The sequence below is a fragment of the Siniperca chuatsi genome, linkage group LG9, assembly GCF_020085105.1.
Source record: "Siniperca chuatsi isolate FFG_IHB_CAS linkage group LG9, ASM2008510v1, whole genome shotgun sequence".
Taxonomy (NCBI): domain Eukaryota; kingdom Metazoa; phylum Chordata; class Actinopteri; order Centrarchiformes; family Sinipercidae; genus Siniperca; species Siniperca chuatsi.
In genome coordinates, this window is record NC_058050.1 from 13,752,713 (window position 1) to 13,768,305 (window position 15,593).

The following is a 15,593-nucleotide window of genomic DNA, read 5'->3' on the forward strand; positions in this document are numbered from 1 at the left end:
GTTGAAATGGTTTTTAAGTTAAAACAAGACAATATGCCAGTTTTCATTCATCTTTTTAATAAACATTTGGTTAGAAATTGTCTTGTCAATGCAAAAACAGAAAAAGTTAAACAGAACAATGTGTGTTAAAGCATTGGATAATCTCCTGAGAACGTAAACACAAGCGCAAACAGGTCACTGATTACTACAGCACATTAAAGAGATGCAGATGCATGGCTATTAACTTGGATCCTGTGGTTGGAGATATTTCAGCGAACCAGTAGCTTGTCAGACATGACATGAACAGCTAAAAAAAAAAAAAAAGAACAAAGGTGCCACTAAACAAAGAAATGAAATCAAAACATAGCACTCAAAAACACTTATTTCTCCTCTCAGAACTCTTTATATCAAGCAATAATTTTGTTAAAACAGTTCTGACTTTTCTGTTTCATGTCCTTCTCTGTTGATGTGGATACTAAGTCGACACCTATCCCTCAATAACACGACCTGATCTGTGCTGACAGTCACTGATTATATTCATATAGTTTACCAGTCAGTAATGCTGAACAATGATTTGTCTTTTTTTGTTTTTTCTTAAACTGAAGACAAATTAAAATAACAAGGTTAAACATGTTCTCATCGTCTTAGGAAAGCAAAGCATAAGGAATAGACATAATCACAAACATACTGATCTTTCGTTTACAGTTATCTCATAAAAACTAAATTTGACAAACACATCCCCCAAACCAAACCATAGTTTTACTTTCATCTCTTGCACACAGAGAAGGAATAAATCAGTTAATGTAAATACAGTGCTTTCCACTTAAAAAGATATTAAACGTTCATTTCAGTTTTACCCCATTAACTACAAACTGTGTATACTTCAGATTATTGCTGACCATTTCCCAAACACAATTTAAGTTTTTAGATTGTATTCCTATCTTTTATTGGTTATTGGTCCATATTAATTTAAGTACAATATAAATATAAGCGTGCAGGGACTACGAACTTGCTCTCACAGGTTAATCAATACCAGTAAACATTTAGGACGGGTTCACGTTTTTTCAAGTCTGTCTTGAAACCGACATACCCCTACGTGCATTGAAAGAGTTATTGGTCACTGTAATTATTCCTCCCATCCATACTGGCAGTGAAGAGATTTCTTCCCAACATGATTCCAATGTAATGATGGGAGGGATAATCAACAGTCCTCATTCTGTGCAAATATATATTCCAAACTTCAGCTGAATCTAATATGAAGTTTAAGCAGACTGAGTTAGACAAGTGAAGTGGATATCTTCCAAAGTTAGTCTTTTTAGTACAAAATTTCCTCTTTGCGTTAGTATCCCTCCATTGCAGCTCAGCAAAGAAACACTGTCCGTGCAACACAAAAAGGAAATTTGATGGGTTACCTATCTTAAGCAAAGTTCAAGTCTCTGTAAATTAGTTTTCATATACACACTAAAAATGTATAGAAGCCAATAGCTGCATTTAAAGTTGAGAATCAATCTAAAAAGTTATTGCATGTTTTTGAAAATGGCTGGCAATAAGTTAAAAGTATACACACTTAATAGTAACTGAGCTAACGTATTCTAAACGGCTGCAATGATTCTATAAAAACATGCTTAAAAAAATGACTTTACAGAAAATCACCTGGGTTGCCATTCAAGAATCTCCTCAGTAGAAAGAAAACATTGAAATCAAAACAGATACATTCCATCGTTGGCTATCAACAGCAGCCATCAAAATCACAGTAGGATTTGATTCTAGCATTCACAGTTCTCTACAGGCACATTATTATGTGAATGTGGTCCCAGCAGTGAACTAGTCAGACTGTTCACTGACCAGGAAGTAGCTCTAATCTCATTAGTATCATTACGGAACAGAAATGCAGCATTAGTTCCTGAGTGTCAGAAGTAGAAGGTTAACGCTGATCTCAACCAGTGAAAACCACATTCGATTTATTTATTTTTTTACAATCTATTCTCATACAAACTCTGTTCTACCAATCTTTGGTTAAATTAGTGAATAGGTGTGCTAACCCACACTTTGAGGAGAGGTCGATGATAAATAAGGCACTTGCAAATATTCGTTGATCACCTACCGATGCTGCTCTTCGCCACATATTTGACGTCTTAGGTAGTTTTTCCTGCGTTCCTTGCGCTGATAAAAGCCATACCGTGAGTTCTGAAGTGTGTATTCAGATCTGATGCCTTTTCAAATTGTTTGCCGCACACCTTACAGGCCAGTGTGCCCTCCTCCTCCATCCCCTGAGCTATGGAGGATTGAGAAGAGGGCGATGCTGGTGCAGAACCGTCCAGAGAACTCTTATCGTCATGGTTCCTGCTGTTACCAGGTGAAGGTGCTGGATGCACTCTGAGGGATTGCTGGTTGTCAGTGAATGCATTTCTCACTTTGTGGGTGATGAAGCGATGGCGTGAAAGGGAGGAGGTGGATGTGAAGCAGGCGCCGCACTGTAGACACTGCTGACTGCCGCCCTCCGTCCCTGCTCGCCGGTGCTGGCTGATATGCTCCAGGAATGATGCCTGGTCCTCTGTGGTGAAGCCGCAGGGGGCACAGCGGAACCCAAACTCAGGAAGGGGGCAGGGGGCAGGGGCAGAGGAGGAGGACTGCAGCTTCTTCACTGGACTCACTCCATCTGTGGACTCTTCGTCCTGCTCCATCTTCGCAGCTCCTCTCCGCCTCTGGCGAGCCCCAAAACTGCCGTCCTGTTCTGAGGAACTGTCATCTCCACCCCCCTGTGACCAGAGGATATCCACTGTTAACAACATCTTAGTAAAAAGTGTTTCCTGTTTGACTTACAAAAAGAGCAGCTTACCATCTGTGTGTCCTGGCTTTCTGTGTCCATGCTGTGTCTCAGCTGAACATGCCTCTCCAACATCGCTCTGCTGCTGAATGTTTTCTTACCCTCACTACAGAACCTACCACACACACACACACACACACACACACACACACACACACTGTTATGATTTAATGATTGCAATGGAATTCTTCAAGAGTTTACAACAGAGGTTATCAACCCCCAGGCTGCATTTTCCACCAGGCCATGAGGAAACCGAAGGAAGCAGAATAATTATATGACTACAGGCTATTATGATTATCAGACTATAGGCTTTTTGCGATAATTAACTTGAACTGAGACACAGTCTGTTCTGAATTTGTCCTTTTCATTCCCTGTCAAGTCCACAACAACAATATATTGTTTTTGTAACTTAGCTACATAAAAGCAATGAGGTCAGAGTGGTTACAACTGAAATCCTCTTGATAATCATTTAAACTTTTGGACAAAGTGCCAGCAAAGTCAACCGGTGTGTCATAATATGGATAAAAGGATGCAGAATGTGGGATACTCACTGGCAGCAAAAGCCACGATTCAAGACTTTGTGTTTGTCTCTGATGTGACGTCTCAGACTAGAGGTGGTGGTAAAGGAGCTCTCACACTTGTTACAAGGAAACTTCTTCAGAGTCTGCACAACACAAACAAAAATATATGGCTACATCTATTTATTTATAGCTGTATCCAAAAACTAAATTAATTTAGTCAAATTATACATCTTAGACAGTAGGGGGATGGTGGCCTTCCAGACCTTGCCATGTTGTTCAGCCATATGGGTAATGTAGTCTTCACGGTCTGGGTAGCGTGCATGGCAAGGCGCACACTTCCACCCTGAGGGGGTCTTCATCTTTTCTGTCTTCTCTTTCTCTTCTTTATCTTCATCCATCCATTCCTCCCCATCTGAGCTCTCTAACGTCAATGAAGGCCGTGAACAAGAGGAAGCAGCTGGATGTGAAGGCGACTCTTGTTTCAACATGGGAGTCTTATGGGTCTGAAGAACAGAGAGAACAGGGGAAAAAGATAGAGAGGGGGGAAAAAAGTGTGTTGTAAGGCAGATTTTTTGTTCGTCTTGACACTAACTGAACTATATTAGACACTATATGAGCATGCATATACCTTGAAATGGTCCAGTAGGGAACTCCTCTGAGAAAACAACTTGGTGCACTCCGGGCATTTAAACACATGCACCTTCTGATTGGTCAAATGAGTGTCAAAGTGGATGTACAGCACAGACTTGTTTGTAAAAACTGTGTCACACATGACACATTTATAGATCAACCTGTAAAAGAGATTAAAAAAACTGGGTCAATTAATTGAAAGGAAAACATTTATTTTCATGAGAAAAAGCACATCTGTGTGTGTGTGTGTGTGTACGTGTGTACATGGTCTGTCCTTCAGTGAGAGCTGGATGTTGGGCAGTGATGTGGTTCTGTATGCTGGGAGCAGATTTGAAAGCCATGGGACAGCTGGGGCATTTGTGGAACATATCGCAATGAGCCTGTTGGATGTGAGACTTCACCGAGTTGAGACCTCCAAACACCACCAGGCAACTGGAACATCTGCAGAGAGAGAAAGAATTGTTAAAAGACAGAAAAGAGGGAAACATGGGCATATAATAATACAGTACAGTATACTTTCGCTTAATTGAACAATCACATGGGAAGATATCACACCTGTATCCAATGCGGCGTGCAAAGTGCAAACAGGTCTTGTCCAGGTGTGTTTGAAATAGAGGCTGCGTGGCCATCCCCCCACACTCTGGGCAGATGTGTGGTGGGCAGCCTTGGTGGATGCGTTGATGAGCTGCAGCACTGCAGCTATTGGGCAGGAGCATGGGAGGGGAACACTCTGTGCATGACTGGAGAACAACAGAAGAAGAAAGGGACGGCCAAAGAAAGGAATTAAGTTCATTTTCATATCATTGGAAAACAAATATCTTGCTCTTTTTTTCACACTCAAAAGACTCACAGTGGTTTGTGCTGGTTTGATTTCTTGGAAATGCTCGGCCACCTCATCTTTGCTGCTGAATTGAGCCTGACACTCAGGACATTTATTACTGATGTACTGCACTGCCTCTGCTTTCTTGTTGGAAACTGCCTGATGTGACTGGGGTGTTGGGTTTGGGGTGGCCTGGCCTAAAAAGGATGATGAAGGAATCAAGGAGTAATATACAAAGAGAAGCATAATCACACACAGGAATCACATCTTAAAAAAGAAAAATTAAAAACAACAGAAACCATGTTCACCAACCAATTGCCTTGGCTTCCTGCTGGCCAATCATCTGCTCCACAGGTACAGGTTTCATGACCAGGTGTGAACACTGCATGATCAGACCTCTCTCCTTGTGTTCTCTGGCGTGTAAAAGCAGGCTGCACTTGTTGAAGAAGGCCAAGCGCTTGGCACAGTGATTACAGGTCACCTCAATCCTCAGCGAGCGCCGAGCGTAGTGCCGCGCCAAACTCTGCTCCAGGGCAAAGGCGTCACCGCACTCCAAACAGCGATAACCCTGCAGGGGATCAAACATTCATCTTCTTAGATATTGATACATTAATATGAAAAATAGTTATGTAAAACAATGTGAGCTTGTCATGAAATTATGAATAACAAGACTGATTAAGTTAAGTATTATGTCACAGTTTGAAAATTTTGACCCACGACACTTTGTCCATAATGCAATATCAGATGAGTTATAATGTACACGTTTCCTGTAAATTTTACATAAATGAAAACCAAGTTATCTTCTATCTTATATAAAGTTGGGCTGCTTGTCATTATCAGACTTAACTTTATATGCTAAGCAAAACAGCTAGATCAACTTGATAATCTGTTATGGGTCTGTGGCAGGGGTTCCCTTGTTGCAGTTTACACAATTGGGGCTGAAACGATTATTTTCATTACCCATTAAATTGCAGATTATTTTCTTGATTAAATAATTTGTTGTTTTGTCCCTAAAATGTCAGAAAATAGTGAAAACCACAGTTTGCCAGAGCCCGAGGTGACGTATTCAAATTGCTTGTTTGTTCTGACCAACAGTCAAATAACTCAATATATTCAGTTAACATATATATCATATATAACAAAGAAAAGCAGCAAATCCTCACATTTAAGCAGCTGGACGTTTAGCATTTTTGCATGAAAAATGACAAAGGATTTATTTTTATGTTGATCGATTAATTGACTAATTGTTTCAGCACTATAGACAATGACAGCTTACCTGTGCAGGTAGAGGAAGGCCCCACTCTGCAGGAAGAGGTGAGCTCAGATCTGGTTTATAACTGGGCAGCAGGTTCTTGTTGTTCAGGATCTTGTTGAAAGCTTCTACCAGGTTGGTCTGACTCTTGGATATGATTGCCCCAGTGCTGTTAACTATGGAGGCTGGTTTCCCGCTACTTTGAGGATGGAGCAAAGGTGAAGGTGCAGGAAGTGTCATCCCACTATTCAGAGTTTTCTGACTCAGGCTGCGAGGGTTGATCCCGCCTGGGCTGACTCTGGGAAAGGAGACTGAGATGGAGGGCAGGGCTGCAGTTTTGGTGACACTAACAGCAGTGGGGGAAACTTTAGGCTTGGTGTCCACTGTGGTTTTGTCTTTGACTGTACGGGCACCTTCCTGGAGCATCGCTATTGCAGGCATCTGAGATAACTCCCTCTTGGATCTTGTGTTATGACGTTCTGGTGAAGGTTTTGTACTATCCACACCCTTAGTAGTGGCTCTTCCACCTCTTTTAGGTGCAACACCAGTCACAGTCCTTGTGATGCTGCCTGTAGGCATTTTGATTTTAACTTTGAGGGGACGCAATGGAGGTGAAACTGTCTCTGCAGCACTAGCAGACACAGGATCCTCAGTGCCAGCACCACAGCTCTCCTCGTTTAAATCTTCTCCATCTCCAGCAACCTTTTCACTCAGCTCCTCTGTTTCACCTGGCCTGTCCTCTTCTCTGGGCTCACTTTCCATGAGCTCCTCTTGGTGAAAAAAGTCCTTGTGGTTCGCTGCTAGACCTGTTGTTTGGGCCGAATCAGGGCTGCTGCTTCTCTTGGGGACTACAAGGCCTGTCTCACTGGGCGGTGGGCTCTCAGGCGAGTCCCTCTCATCAATCACATGCTCTGGGTATTTCTCCTCTTGGACTGATGTAGAGCCCATGCTGACAGAGGGGAGGCAGTCCTGGGGGCTCTGTGGCTGAGGAGCTGTGGAGGGAGAACTGGGGGTGGTAGGTTGCCCCTTTTCCTCATGTTGGGGTTTAGGTTTTGCAGGTGCCAGAGAAGTGAGACGAGGAGGAGGAGAAACAAGACAAGAGGTAGTTTCAGGAGACCCAAGCAGCTCGGATCGTACTTTTGCTCTGTGTTTGAATTTGGGAGGGGAGGACATTACAGATTCTGGGCTCTCCTGGATCACCAGTGGACTTCCTAAGTCTGGCTCTGAGTCACTTTCATCTGAGTGCATAACATGCTTAATTCCAGCCTTAATACTCCCGTTTTGTGGTAAAGGGAAGGACGATGGATTACTGAGGAGACAGATTTCCTCCTTCTGAGGGGAGTGAGGAGAAAGGTGAGGGCTGACAGAGTGTGGGGAGGGAGGAGTTGAGTTAGTACTGGCACTAGTGGCAGACTGGAGGTAGAGGAGGGGGTTCAAACTGTTCATGACAACAGTCGTGTGCTGGACCGATCCAACCTCAGCTCCTTTATCGCTGCCACCTTCATCAGCGATCAGTGTGGACCTCAGTGGTGAACACTGGGGCCATGGCTCTGTGTTGGACTGTCCCTGATCCCTGGGGACAGATCCCTCAAAGCCATTTGCAATCTGAGGCTCCACTGGCACATCAGCAGGCATTTTGGGACCAGGCTGTGAGGTGAGGTCACCAAACTTGACCTGAACCTGAGAGTTTAAGCCGCTGCTTGAAGGATTGTCTGTTTTGTCCCCGACAGACGTCTCATCCTCTTCAAAAGACTCAGACCGCACTGTGTTCTTCACAATAACGCTGACCACAGGGGGGTCACTATGTGAGGCAGGAGGGCAGGGAAAGCATGAAGGAGACCCACTCTCTCTCTCACCTACATTAGTCCCCACCTCATCCCGCTCCTCCTCTGGACTTGATTGAATGGCTTCTTTGGCATCAATGTCAGGAATGTCAAAAGCTGCCAGCAAATCATCAAAGTCTGGGGTCTTCATGTCCCCCATTGCCAGCCCAAGGCTCAAAACCTGTCGGGGCAACAAATGAGTCAGAACAATTTATATAACGTTAATTTAATCACGACACGTTGACACAGCTGAGCTACGACAGTTAAACGCTATGTCTCATTGAAAACAAATATGTGACAGCTGGTATCACAAGAGTGTCGACAGTGTTTGGTTAAAGTAAATAACTGGCGGGTTATTATTCTGCTCCACTTCACTGCTTTATTGATGAAAAATAAACAAGTCTTAAGAAACAAGAAAAGTTAGACAAAGCTGCTGTTTAGCATATCAAACTTAGCTAACTGTAATGTTACAACAAGTGGGTCCTTCTGCTAACAGCTAGCTACACTTTAGCATTTAACTGCTAGCTGGCCTTGAAACGTCACCCAGCCAACTCTCCTCAAGTGGTCAAAAGCTGTAATTAGCTAGTGTTACACTCAGCTAATGTGGCACTAATGTACTATGTTTAATGCGTGTTATATTTGCTCTAGTTGAAGCTAACATTAGCTCACGCTTGTAATTAATTTGAATTACCTGCTAGTTAGCGAAGTTGGTTCCTGACTTTCCTCTCGGACGCATGAGTTCTCCGTCATCAAATCACGCGACAGTGATTTCCCAGGAGCCTCCCACATGTTTGCATTTTGAGTTTACAGTGTTGTTAAAGAGAGGTGTCGTATCAAATCGTTAATAAATGTTACCCTTTCAAACACTGTCTCAGAAAATACAACTTTTTTAATACGAACTGTTCTTTCTACAATGATCTTTTACACACTGGTACTGTTTGTTTTGGCATCGTGAAATCTACTCAAAGTCTGGAAAGATTTATTTAAATTTTACTTGCTGCCAAACTCTTATCTCTTACAATAAGATTTTTGGTTGTACATATTACAGCAACACAAATGCAGATTCTTCTTCTTAATCAATCTGAGTATTCTGCAAGAAAAGTACCTACAAAAAATACAATTACAATGTCAAACCATGTTCAACTGCTTTTTTAAGTTCCATGAAGGTATACACTGATACTATTTCCCATTCTCTTAAGAAAGATATGAAAACATCAGTGTTATATACCAAAGGTCTTTGTCAACATGTCTATATATCTCTCCCCTAGGCTGCGTTCACTTGTATACATTATGTGTCTTGTATTCCTGTTTGGTTCGATAAGAACATCCAGTAATAATAATAATATTCCCACCTTAAAGTTTAAATGAAAGTTTAACTGGGCACTGAATATGACACTAACTGTAATACCAGTTAAAGTATGTAAATTTCAAGGCCACCAAACAATATCGATGAATGTTTGATAAACATTAAAAATTAAACTGTAAATACATTTCAAGCATTAGATGAAGTACCACCTTGTATTCTATAAATTTATTGAGGAAAGCTGCCCATGTTATTGAGTAGTTTTATTACAAAAGATTCAAAAGTAAGCATATTTGCTTGACACACAAAAAATGAAATCAGAATAGGCCTTTAACCTAAAGTTAAAAAAAGGCAAAAGTTGTTTACAGTTTACACAGCTACATGAACAAAAGATGAACAAAATGGTTCCCGTATCGAGGAGAGTAATAATGTAATACAGTGAATAACACATGCAGTGCAATTCTCTGGTCTTTTTTATTTATCATATATATTAAAGTTCCTCTCTAAGGGTGTTCATTTCTTTTTCTCCTCATCCTTCTTGGTGTCGGGTTTAGAGCCTGTCTGGGATGCCAGAGAGCCCATGGCACTACGGATGGCCTCGTTGTTGGGGTCGACTCCGGGAAGGTTTTCCAGGACACTCTGAAGGAACTCCGGATCCTGCATAACATCGTAGTCTTCTTCATCCTGGACACCGAAAATTACATATTGTAACTAATCTTTACCAAGCACTTTTCAATCTGATGAAAAAAGACAAATGAGAACTATTAAGGGCTTGTGCTAACCTTAGCCTTACTGGAGTCCATGTCAGCTCCTGTGTCCATGTCCTCAGCACCAAACTCTGCGAGAAAAATGGAAGAGAAATGTTTTTTGAGTAGGAAAAATAGGGTTGACAGACAAGTGTGGTTGTTTTTAACCTGGGATATGGTAAATGGTAAATGGACTGTACTTATATAGCGCCTTTCTAGTCTTTTCCGACTACTCAAAGCACTTCAACTACAGCTATATGTTCCTGAATATACTGCTGTGCAAAAAAACACATGTTCAACAGTTAAATCCACTATTGCAAATATCTGTTGTGTTGTTTTAAGTAATAAGAGTAATACGACACTTGTACTCTCATGCTGCATTCAGCACATATAGAATACTCTGTAAATATGGGCTGCAGACTAGTAAAAACTGCTCCTGCCAACTGTTTAGTGGTTAATCACAAGTAGGATGTGTGGGAATGTTTTCCAGGCTCCAAAGTTTCCACCTGGCATAATAAATTGCATTAGAGTCCAAATACAAACAAACCAATAACCCCAATGTCAGTAGCTTCAGGTAATAATTATCCAAATTAGCAGTTAGATATTCACTTCTACAATCAATCATACCTACAGTAATAAAAGGCAGATATACTCTATATTCTGGAGATTCAAGAATACCAATAATACAAGTAAAACGCATATAGAACACTTCTAAGTTGAAGCCGCAAAAACTGGTCCTTCTGCTTCCTCTAACATGCCTTAAACCGCCAGCCAGCAAAGTAAATAAGTAAGTGTGTGAATGATAATTAAGTATAAAATGGGCTATTATGTCCTAACTAATGTGACAACTGCTCAAACAGCTGCAGAAACCGTTTGTTTTTTTAGAAACAGTGAAACTTAAAGAACTTTCATTTACTGCTGAAAGCCAAAAGTTTCAGCTTTCAGCCATCGGCTGTGGCGACTCAGAGACTGACCATTAAAGCAGCTCATGAAAGCAGAATGTCCTGTACAAGAGTGTGAGGATCTAGCTGTAAACAAATTCTGCTGTGTATTTTATATTGTTGATGTGATGCATACTGAATCTCAGCTTGTATTATAGGTTATCAAATTCTCTGGTCAGGGGAACTCAGACAATTCAAACTGTTTAACCTGCTCCTGCTCCCTGCATAGACATCTGCAGAGCATAGGCAATCTGTTCATCCTCTGTCATGCGACTGAAGTCTGGCAGAGCAGGTGTGGATGAGTCTGTATGGGGAACAGACATCTTCAACAGGGCATCCTCAGACTCTGCAACAGAAAGAGAGAAAAATATGAAGGAAGATGGGAAGAAATTGGCATCTATGATAGCAAATCAAGGTGGACATTTTTCTCACCATCTGCGGCAGGGGAGGAAATGCCAGCTTCAGCAGCTGATGCAACAGCGACTCTGCGAGCTTCATCCTCCTGTCGTTGTCTCTGCTCCTCCATTGACACTCGCAGAGCCTAGAGAAAAGAGAAGAGAGGAAGAAAACAATCTAATCAAACAGCAAGTAGCATGATGCCACAGAAATATACAATGACGAAAGAATAAAAAACACAAAATGTGGTATAGAAGGTAGTTGTGAAGAAAACAGCAATATGGATGAATAATCCAGAGAATTTTACAGGCAAAAGACAAGAAGAATTGTGATTATAAAGAACTATACAAACTATACATACTACAGTGAACTATTGTAGCATCTTTCCCCTGCTCTCTTACCAAGGCCAGCTCTGGGTCTGCGCTGGGATCCACTCCAAACTCAAAGTCACTGGCACCCAGGCCCAACACTGCACCTCCCTCTCCAGCCAGGATGGGTGAGGACAGCAGGGCATCAGCCAGACTGGGGCCTGGGGGCACTGTGACCAGGTGGGAGCCTGCGCCCTCCTTGCCATTCAAAGTGTTGATGAAGGCCGTCAGCTTCTCTGTGTTCATCTCCTGCAGGGTTGAGAAAGAATGAGGGTAAGCACGTGGACCAGACAACAGCATAGAGAGGGCAAAAATATACACAACAGCACATCAGATATTCAAGAGGTTGTGTGTGTGTGTGTGTGGAGCTTTGATGGAAAAATACCTCCTCTCCAAAGTTAATGACATCCACATTGACCTTTTCTTTCTTTAGACGCTTTGCCATTTTGACCAGCTACAAGAAAAATAAAATACTTCAGCTGACACAAACACTACATGTTTTATCACAGGCCTGACAGACACATTAGTACACTGATGCTATCAGACATTTTTTCCCACAAATGAACAGGTGAAAAAGCATTACTAAGTAAGCATGATAACAATACTGAGTAAACCTAGAAGAGCTCTTTTTACATCAGTCCATTTTCCAGACTTGAAGATTTTCTGGGCTTTACTCTGCAATGTTATCCAGATAACTTAATCCGCCTTTGTGAGGGAGGCCTCTGCTGTCTGCACATTTCCACTGATAATGTAATGGTACAATTTGCAGAAAAAAACGTAATACTAGTAGTAAGTAGTGTTTAACTTCTTCAAAGATATGTTTGCTGTTGAGTTTGTCAAGTCTTTCGTAACCCAGGAATAAGACCTGTCAGTTACTTATTAGATAAACAAAGTGTGAATAATTATGTGTTAATGGTACTTTGGTGTGTACAGGCAGGAGTGTTCAAAGTGTGGTGAGCAGCATGCTTTTCCAAGAGGATGTCTACCATCTCATCCAAAGAAAATGTTTACAGTGTGATATTGTTGAAAGTCTTGTCAGAACTTAGCTCACATCTTTTTCGTTGTCTTCCACTGGGCTGCCAACAAATGCAATAATGCGCAACTTGTGGTTTTTGCCCTGTCTATGCTTCAGCGCCAACTACAGAGAGAAACATAGCAAACGGTTAAAAAGAAAGACCTTATGAACTAACAAAATACATTTATGTGACAAAGAGGACAATATATCTTTTCATCACAGACATCTTTGCATGTCATAGCAGGAAAAGCACAGGTGTAATTAATAACATTAATGATGGCTGCATTACATTTAGGTGAGCCAGTATCAGTTGTGTATGTTGGCTCACTGGGACTTGCTTGAACTTAGACATTGTTAATTGTTAACAAAACCTGTGTTTTTCCTGCTATGACAAGTCAAATGTATGTGGTTAAACAGGTTTATAGCTTCTATTAATTGTGAATCCAAAAATCAAATCTCAAACTGCTTGCCCTGTGTTTATACTGTGTCAGGAGAGAGGAAGCACTCAGAGTTGGGTTAAACCTTAAGTTTCTTTGAATAAAGACTTATTTATATTTACAGTAGTAACTTTAACTGACCTCTCCATATGTCCTAATGTTCCTAAAATTCACTTCACACATCACAACTCTTTTCCAGCTCTTCTATTGGTTTCCTGTAAGAGGAGCAGGAGAAGACTCACTGTGCAATGAAAGTCACAAACTCACATGTGCCACCCTGATGCCGGTGCAGAAGCTGATGTTTCCACGAGGCTGCACAGCATGCAGCTTGGACAGTATCCTGCCTGTGTCTGGGGTCAGTGTGGTCAGCACCTCACAGTTGCTGCACAGGGACATAACACTTGTGTTATTATACTAACATATTTTAAATGTCAGTACACTAATTCAAACACACTGCCTCTTACTTTGCCATGGTGATGAGGCCCACATTGTTTTCAGGGTTGCTGCGGGTCTTGGAGTGACAAACAATATTAACTGCGTCCTGCTGAGCCTGCAGCCTGGTGGGCAGAAAGTCTCCATTGCGCATGTACTCACTGTTGTCCACACTAAGAGAAATTGAACAAAACAAGCAATATGGGAAATGTGATATGCATTTTTTTTTACTATTTTCTGACATTTAGTTGATAAAATGATTAAAGAAAAAAGTTTCAATAATTACACATTAATGAAAATACAATTTTTTTTAACAAAACAGGTTTTTCATGTTGTGTACTCTCTCTGAATGCATCCAAAACTGACAAACAGCGTCTATTTGCAATAACTAGCTAAATAGCATGCTAGCTTGGTTTATTAGGTTGGTCAAATGAAGGCAACAATAGATCCCACTGAGCTGCATGTTTTGCCAATGACAGTAGGTTTTGATTTTGTTAGCAAGCTAATGCTAACGCGTTAAACAAAGCCATTTTTGTTAAACTTGAGGCGCAATCTGGACTTTACAGTTAAGTCCCATAAACGTCAGATAACAACACAATATTGATTAGCATTAAACATCTAACTTGTTAAAAGGGCCATAACCTGACTAAAAAGCCGTTGGTTAGCTATGTGCTGGAAGCTCCTGCAGGCTAACGCTGGGTTATGGAGTGACTCAGGGAATAGCTCGAGCATCTTCAACCCAAAACAAAACAAGTAAACCTCTACGAGTGTTTCAGACAAACGACGTCAAAAGTCGCACATTTCGTTTATCAAATAATAGCTTATTTTAATAAAGTTAGCCTTTTCAATTTTAACTTTAAACATATTTCTAATTCCTTACCAGACCATAGTACTTTCAAGCCCCATCTTGATGTCTGTGGTTTACCACGTCATCGTGATGGTTTATGGGTAATGCTGTTTTGTTTTGTTTTGTTTTTTAGAAAAGAAAATTAATTTATACGCTACGAATTTCATACAGTGTTATGATAAAATGTTAGGATGATTGATAACCATAAAAAATGACTATATAAGATTTTACATTTTTCACTTTTCTTGCTCTGTGGGGTCATACAGATTGTGATTTGTGTTTTGAACCAGTGGTGTGTAATGCTACAGACTCTCAAAAGGCCACGGGCAAAAAATGAAAACACCTCTTTTGGCTCTGGGGTGTGCCTGCTTAATGACAAGAACCTACAAAAAAAGATACTTTTAAAGGGGCACTACCTAATAGTACAGGCACACACACACAAACAAAAGACACATGTAGGCCTACATACTGTACATGTATGGTGGTGTGCACATGAGCAATAGGTGCCATGTGATAGAATAAAGCCCCTTCCATGTGACATTAGGGCTAAAATGAATCACCCAACTGTCCCATTAGGATATAGTATGCCCCATCAGACCCAAAACATGTCTCATGCTACAATAGGTTCCCTGCTTCTTGTCTGATTTATCCCATGGTTGGGAAAGCGCACACAGTCCTTCATGATGAAAGTAGATCAAACTTTTGTCTCACAAATAAAAGCAGGTCAGACAACCTGAAACTGGGGCATCCAGCACAAGAAGCTGACACTAGGTAAAAGATATTCTATAAATCTCAAACTTAATAGTTTATCAACTTAATAGTGTGAAATTTCCAAACTGATGTTTTGTTAATTTGTTTACATTTACTGTCACAATACAAATAACCAATTTAATGAAATTATATTTACTCATTGGTTGATGGAAAAACATTAATGACTTAATTTATTTCCCTTCGTAAAAATAAAAAGCTTGAAGCCTGCAGATGCTGCCAACCGGTGATTAGTGAAGGAATTATTGATCTGAAGTGATTGTATGACCATAAAATTACTGAAAAAACAATTATTTTCATTGATACTAAAATATTGACTTTTTGAAATCTCAGATAGAGAAACTTACTTTTGATGTTTGCAACACCCCAAGGTATTTGTTTTATCAACAAAACTTTGTGCAAAAGCTTGTGTTTACTGAGTAGAATTTGAATGATATAACAGCCGCTTCTGTTTGTTTCACTCCTTAAACCAAATTCAGCTCTGTGAC

At 40.9% G+C, this 15,593-nt stretch overlaps 2 protein-coding genes across 3 annotated transcripts; both read right to left on the minus strand.

Moving 5' to 3' along the window:
- Nucleotides 1-36: 36 nt before the first annotated feature.
- On the minus strand, nucleotides 37-8,686 carry znf687a (zinc finger protein 687a). Of its 2 annotated transcripts, none has more exons than XM_044209339.1 (11): nucleotides 8,544-8,686; nucleotides 6,054-8,033; nucleotides 5,090-5,345; nucleotides 4,808-4,974; nucleotides 4,513-4,697; nucleotides 4,222-4,398; nucleotides 3,956-4,118; nucleotides 3,591-3,830; nucleotides 3,358-3,470; nucleotides 2,819-2,963; nucleotides 37-2,738 (listed from the first exon to the last, which is right to left on the minus strand). In XM_044209339.1, exons 2-11 carry the CDS (start codon nucleotides 8,010-8,012, stop codon nucleotides 2,115-2,117), a joined length of 4,029 nt encoding a protein of 1,342 aa, XP_044065274.1. In that variant the 5' UTR covers nucleotides 8,013-8,033; nucleotides 8,544-8,686; the 3' UTR covers nucleotides 37-2,114. The 2 variants fall into 2 exon arrangements, with proteins under 2 accessions (XP_044065274.1, XP_044065275.1); XM_044209340.1 differs by having other exon boundaries at nucleotides 2,819-2,921; nucleotides 8,544-8,685.
- Nucleotides 8,687-9,368: 682 nt separating this feature from the next.
- On the minus strand, nucleotides 9,369-14,498 carry LOC122882202 (26S proteasome non-ATPase regulatory subunit 4-like). Its single transcript, XM_044209349.1, has 10 exons — nucleotides 14,371-14,498; nucleotides 13,523-13,663; nucleotides 13,326-13,440; nucleotides 12,658-12,744; nucleotides 11,992-12,060; nucleotides 11,640-11,855; nucleotides 11,275-11,383; nucleotides 11,051-11,188; nucleotides 9,938-9,993; nucleotides 9,369-9,839 (listed from the first exon to the last, which is right to left on the minus strand). Exons 1-10 carry the CDS (start codon nucleotides 14,394-14,396, stop codon nucleotides 9,669-9,671), a joined length of 1,128 nt encoding a protein of 375 aa, XP_044065284.1. The 5' UTR covers nucleotides 14,397-14,498; the 3' UTR covers nucleotides 9,369-9,668.
- Nucleotides 14,499-15,593: the final 1,095 nt, after the last annotated feature.

Excerpts from the sequence above, each read along its gene's own strand:
- znf687a (XM_044209339.1), bottom strand. The coding sequence starts at position 8,012 with ATGGGGGACATGAAGACCCCAGACTTTGATGATTTGCTGGCAGCTTTT. Across the intron at positions 3,831-3,955 it reads CCCTACTGGACCATTTCAAG|ACCCATAAGACTCCCATGTT; the intron begins GTATATGCATGC and ends TCTGTTCTTCAG. Across the intron at positions 2,739-2,818 it reads AAAGCCAGGACACACAGATG|GGGGGTGGAGATGACAGTTC; the intron begins GTAAGCTGCTCT and ends CTCTGGTCACAG.
- LOC122882202 (XM_044209349.1), bottom strand. The coding sequence starts at position 14,396 with ATGGGGCTTGAAAGTACTATGGTCTG. Across the intron at positions 13,441-13,522 it reads GGCCTCATCACCATGGCAAA|CAACTGTGAGGTGCTGACCA; the intron begins GTAAGAGGCAGT and ends GTCCCTGTGCAG. Across the intron at positions 11,384-11,639 it reads CAGACCCAGAGCTGGCCTTG|GCTCTGCGAGTGTCAATGGA; the intron begins GTAAGAGAGCAG and ends TCTTTTCTCTAG.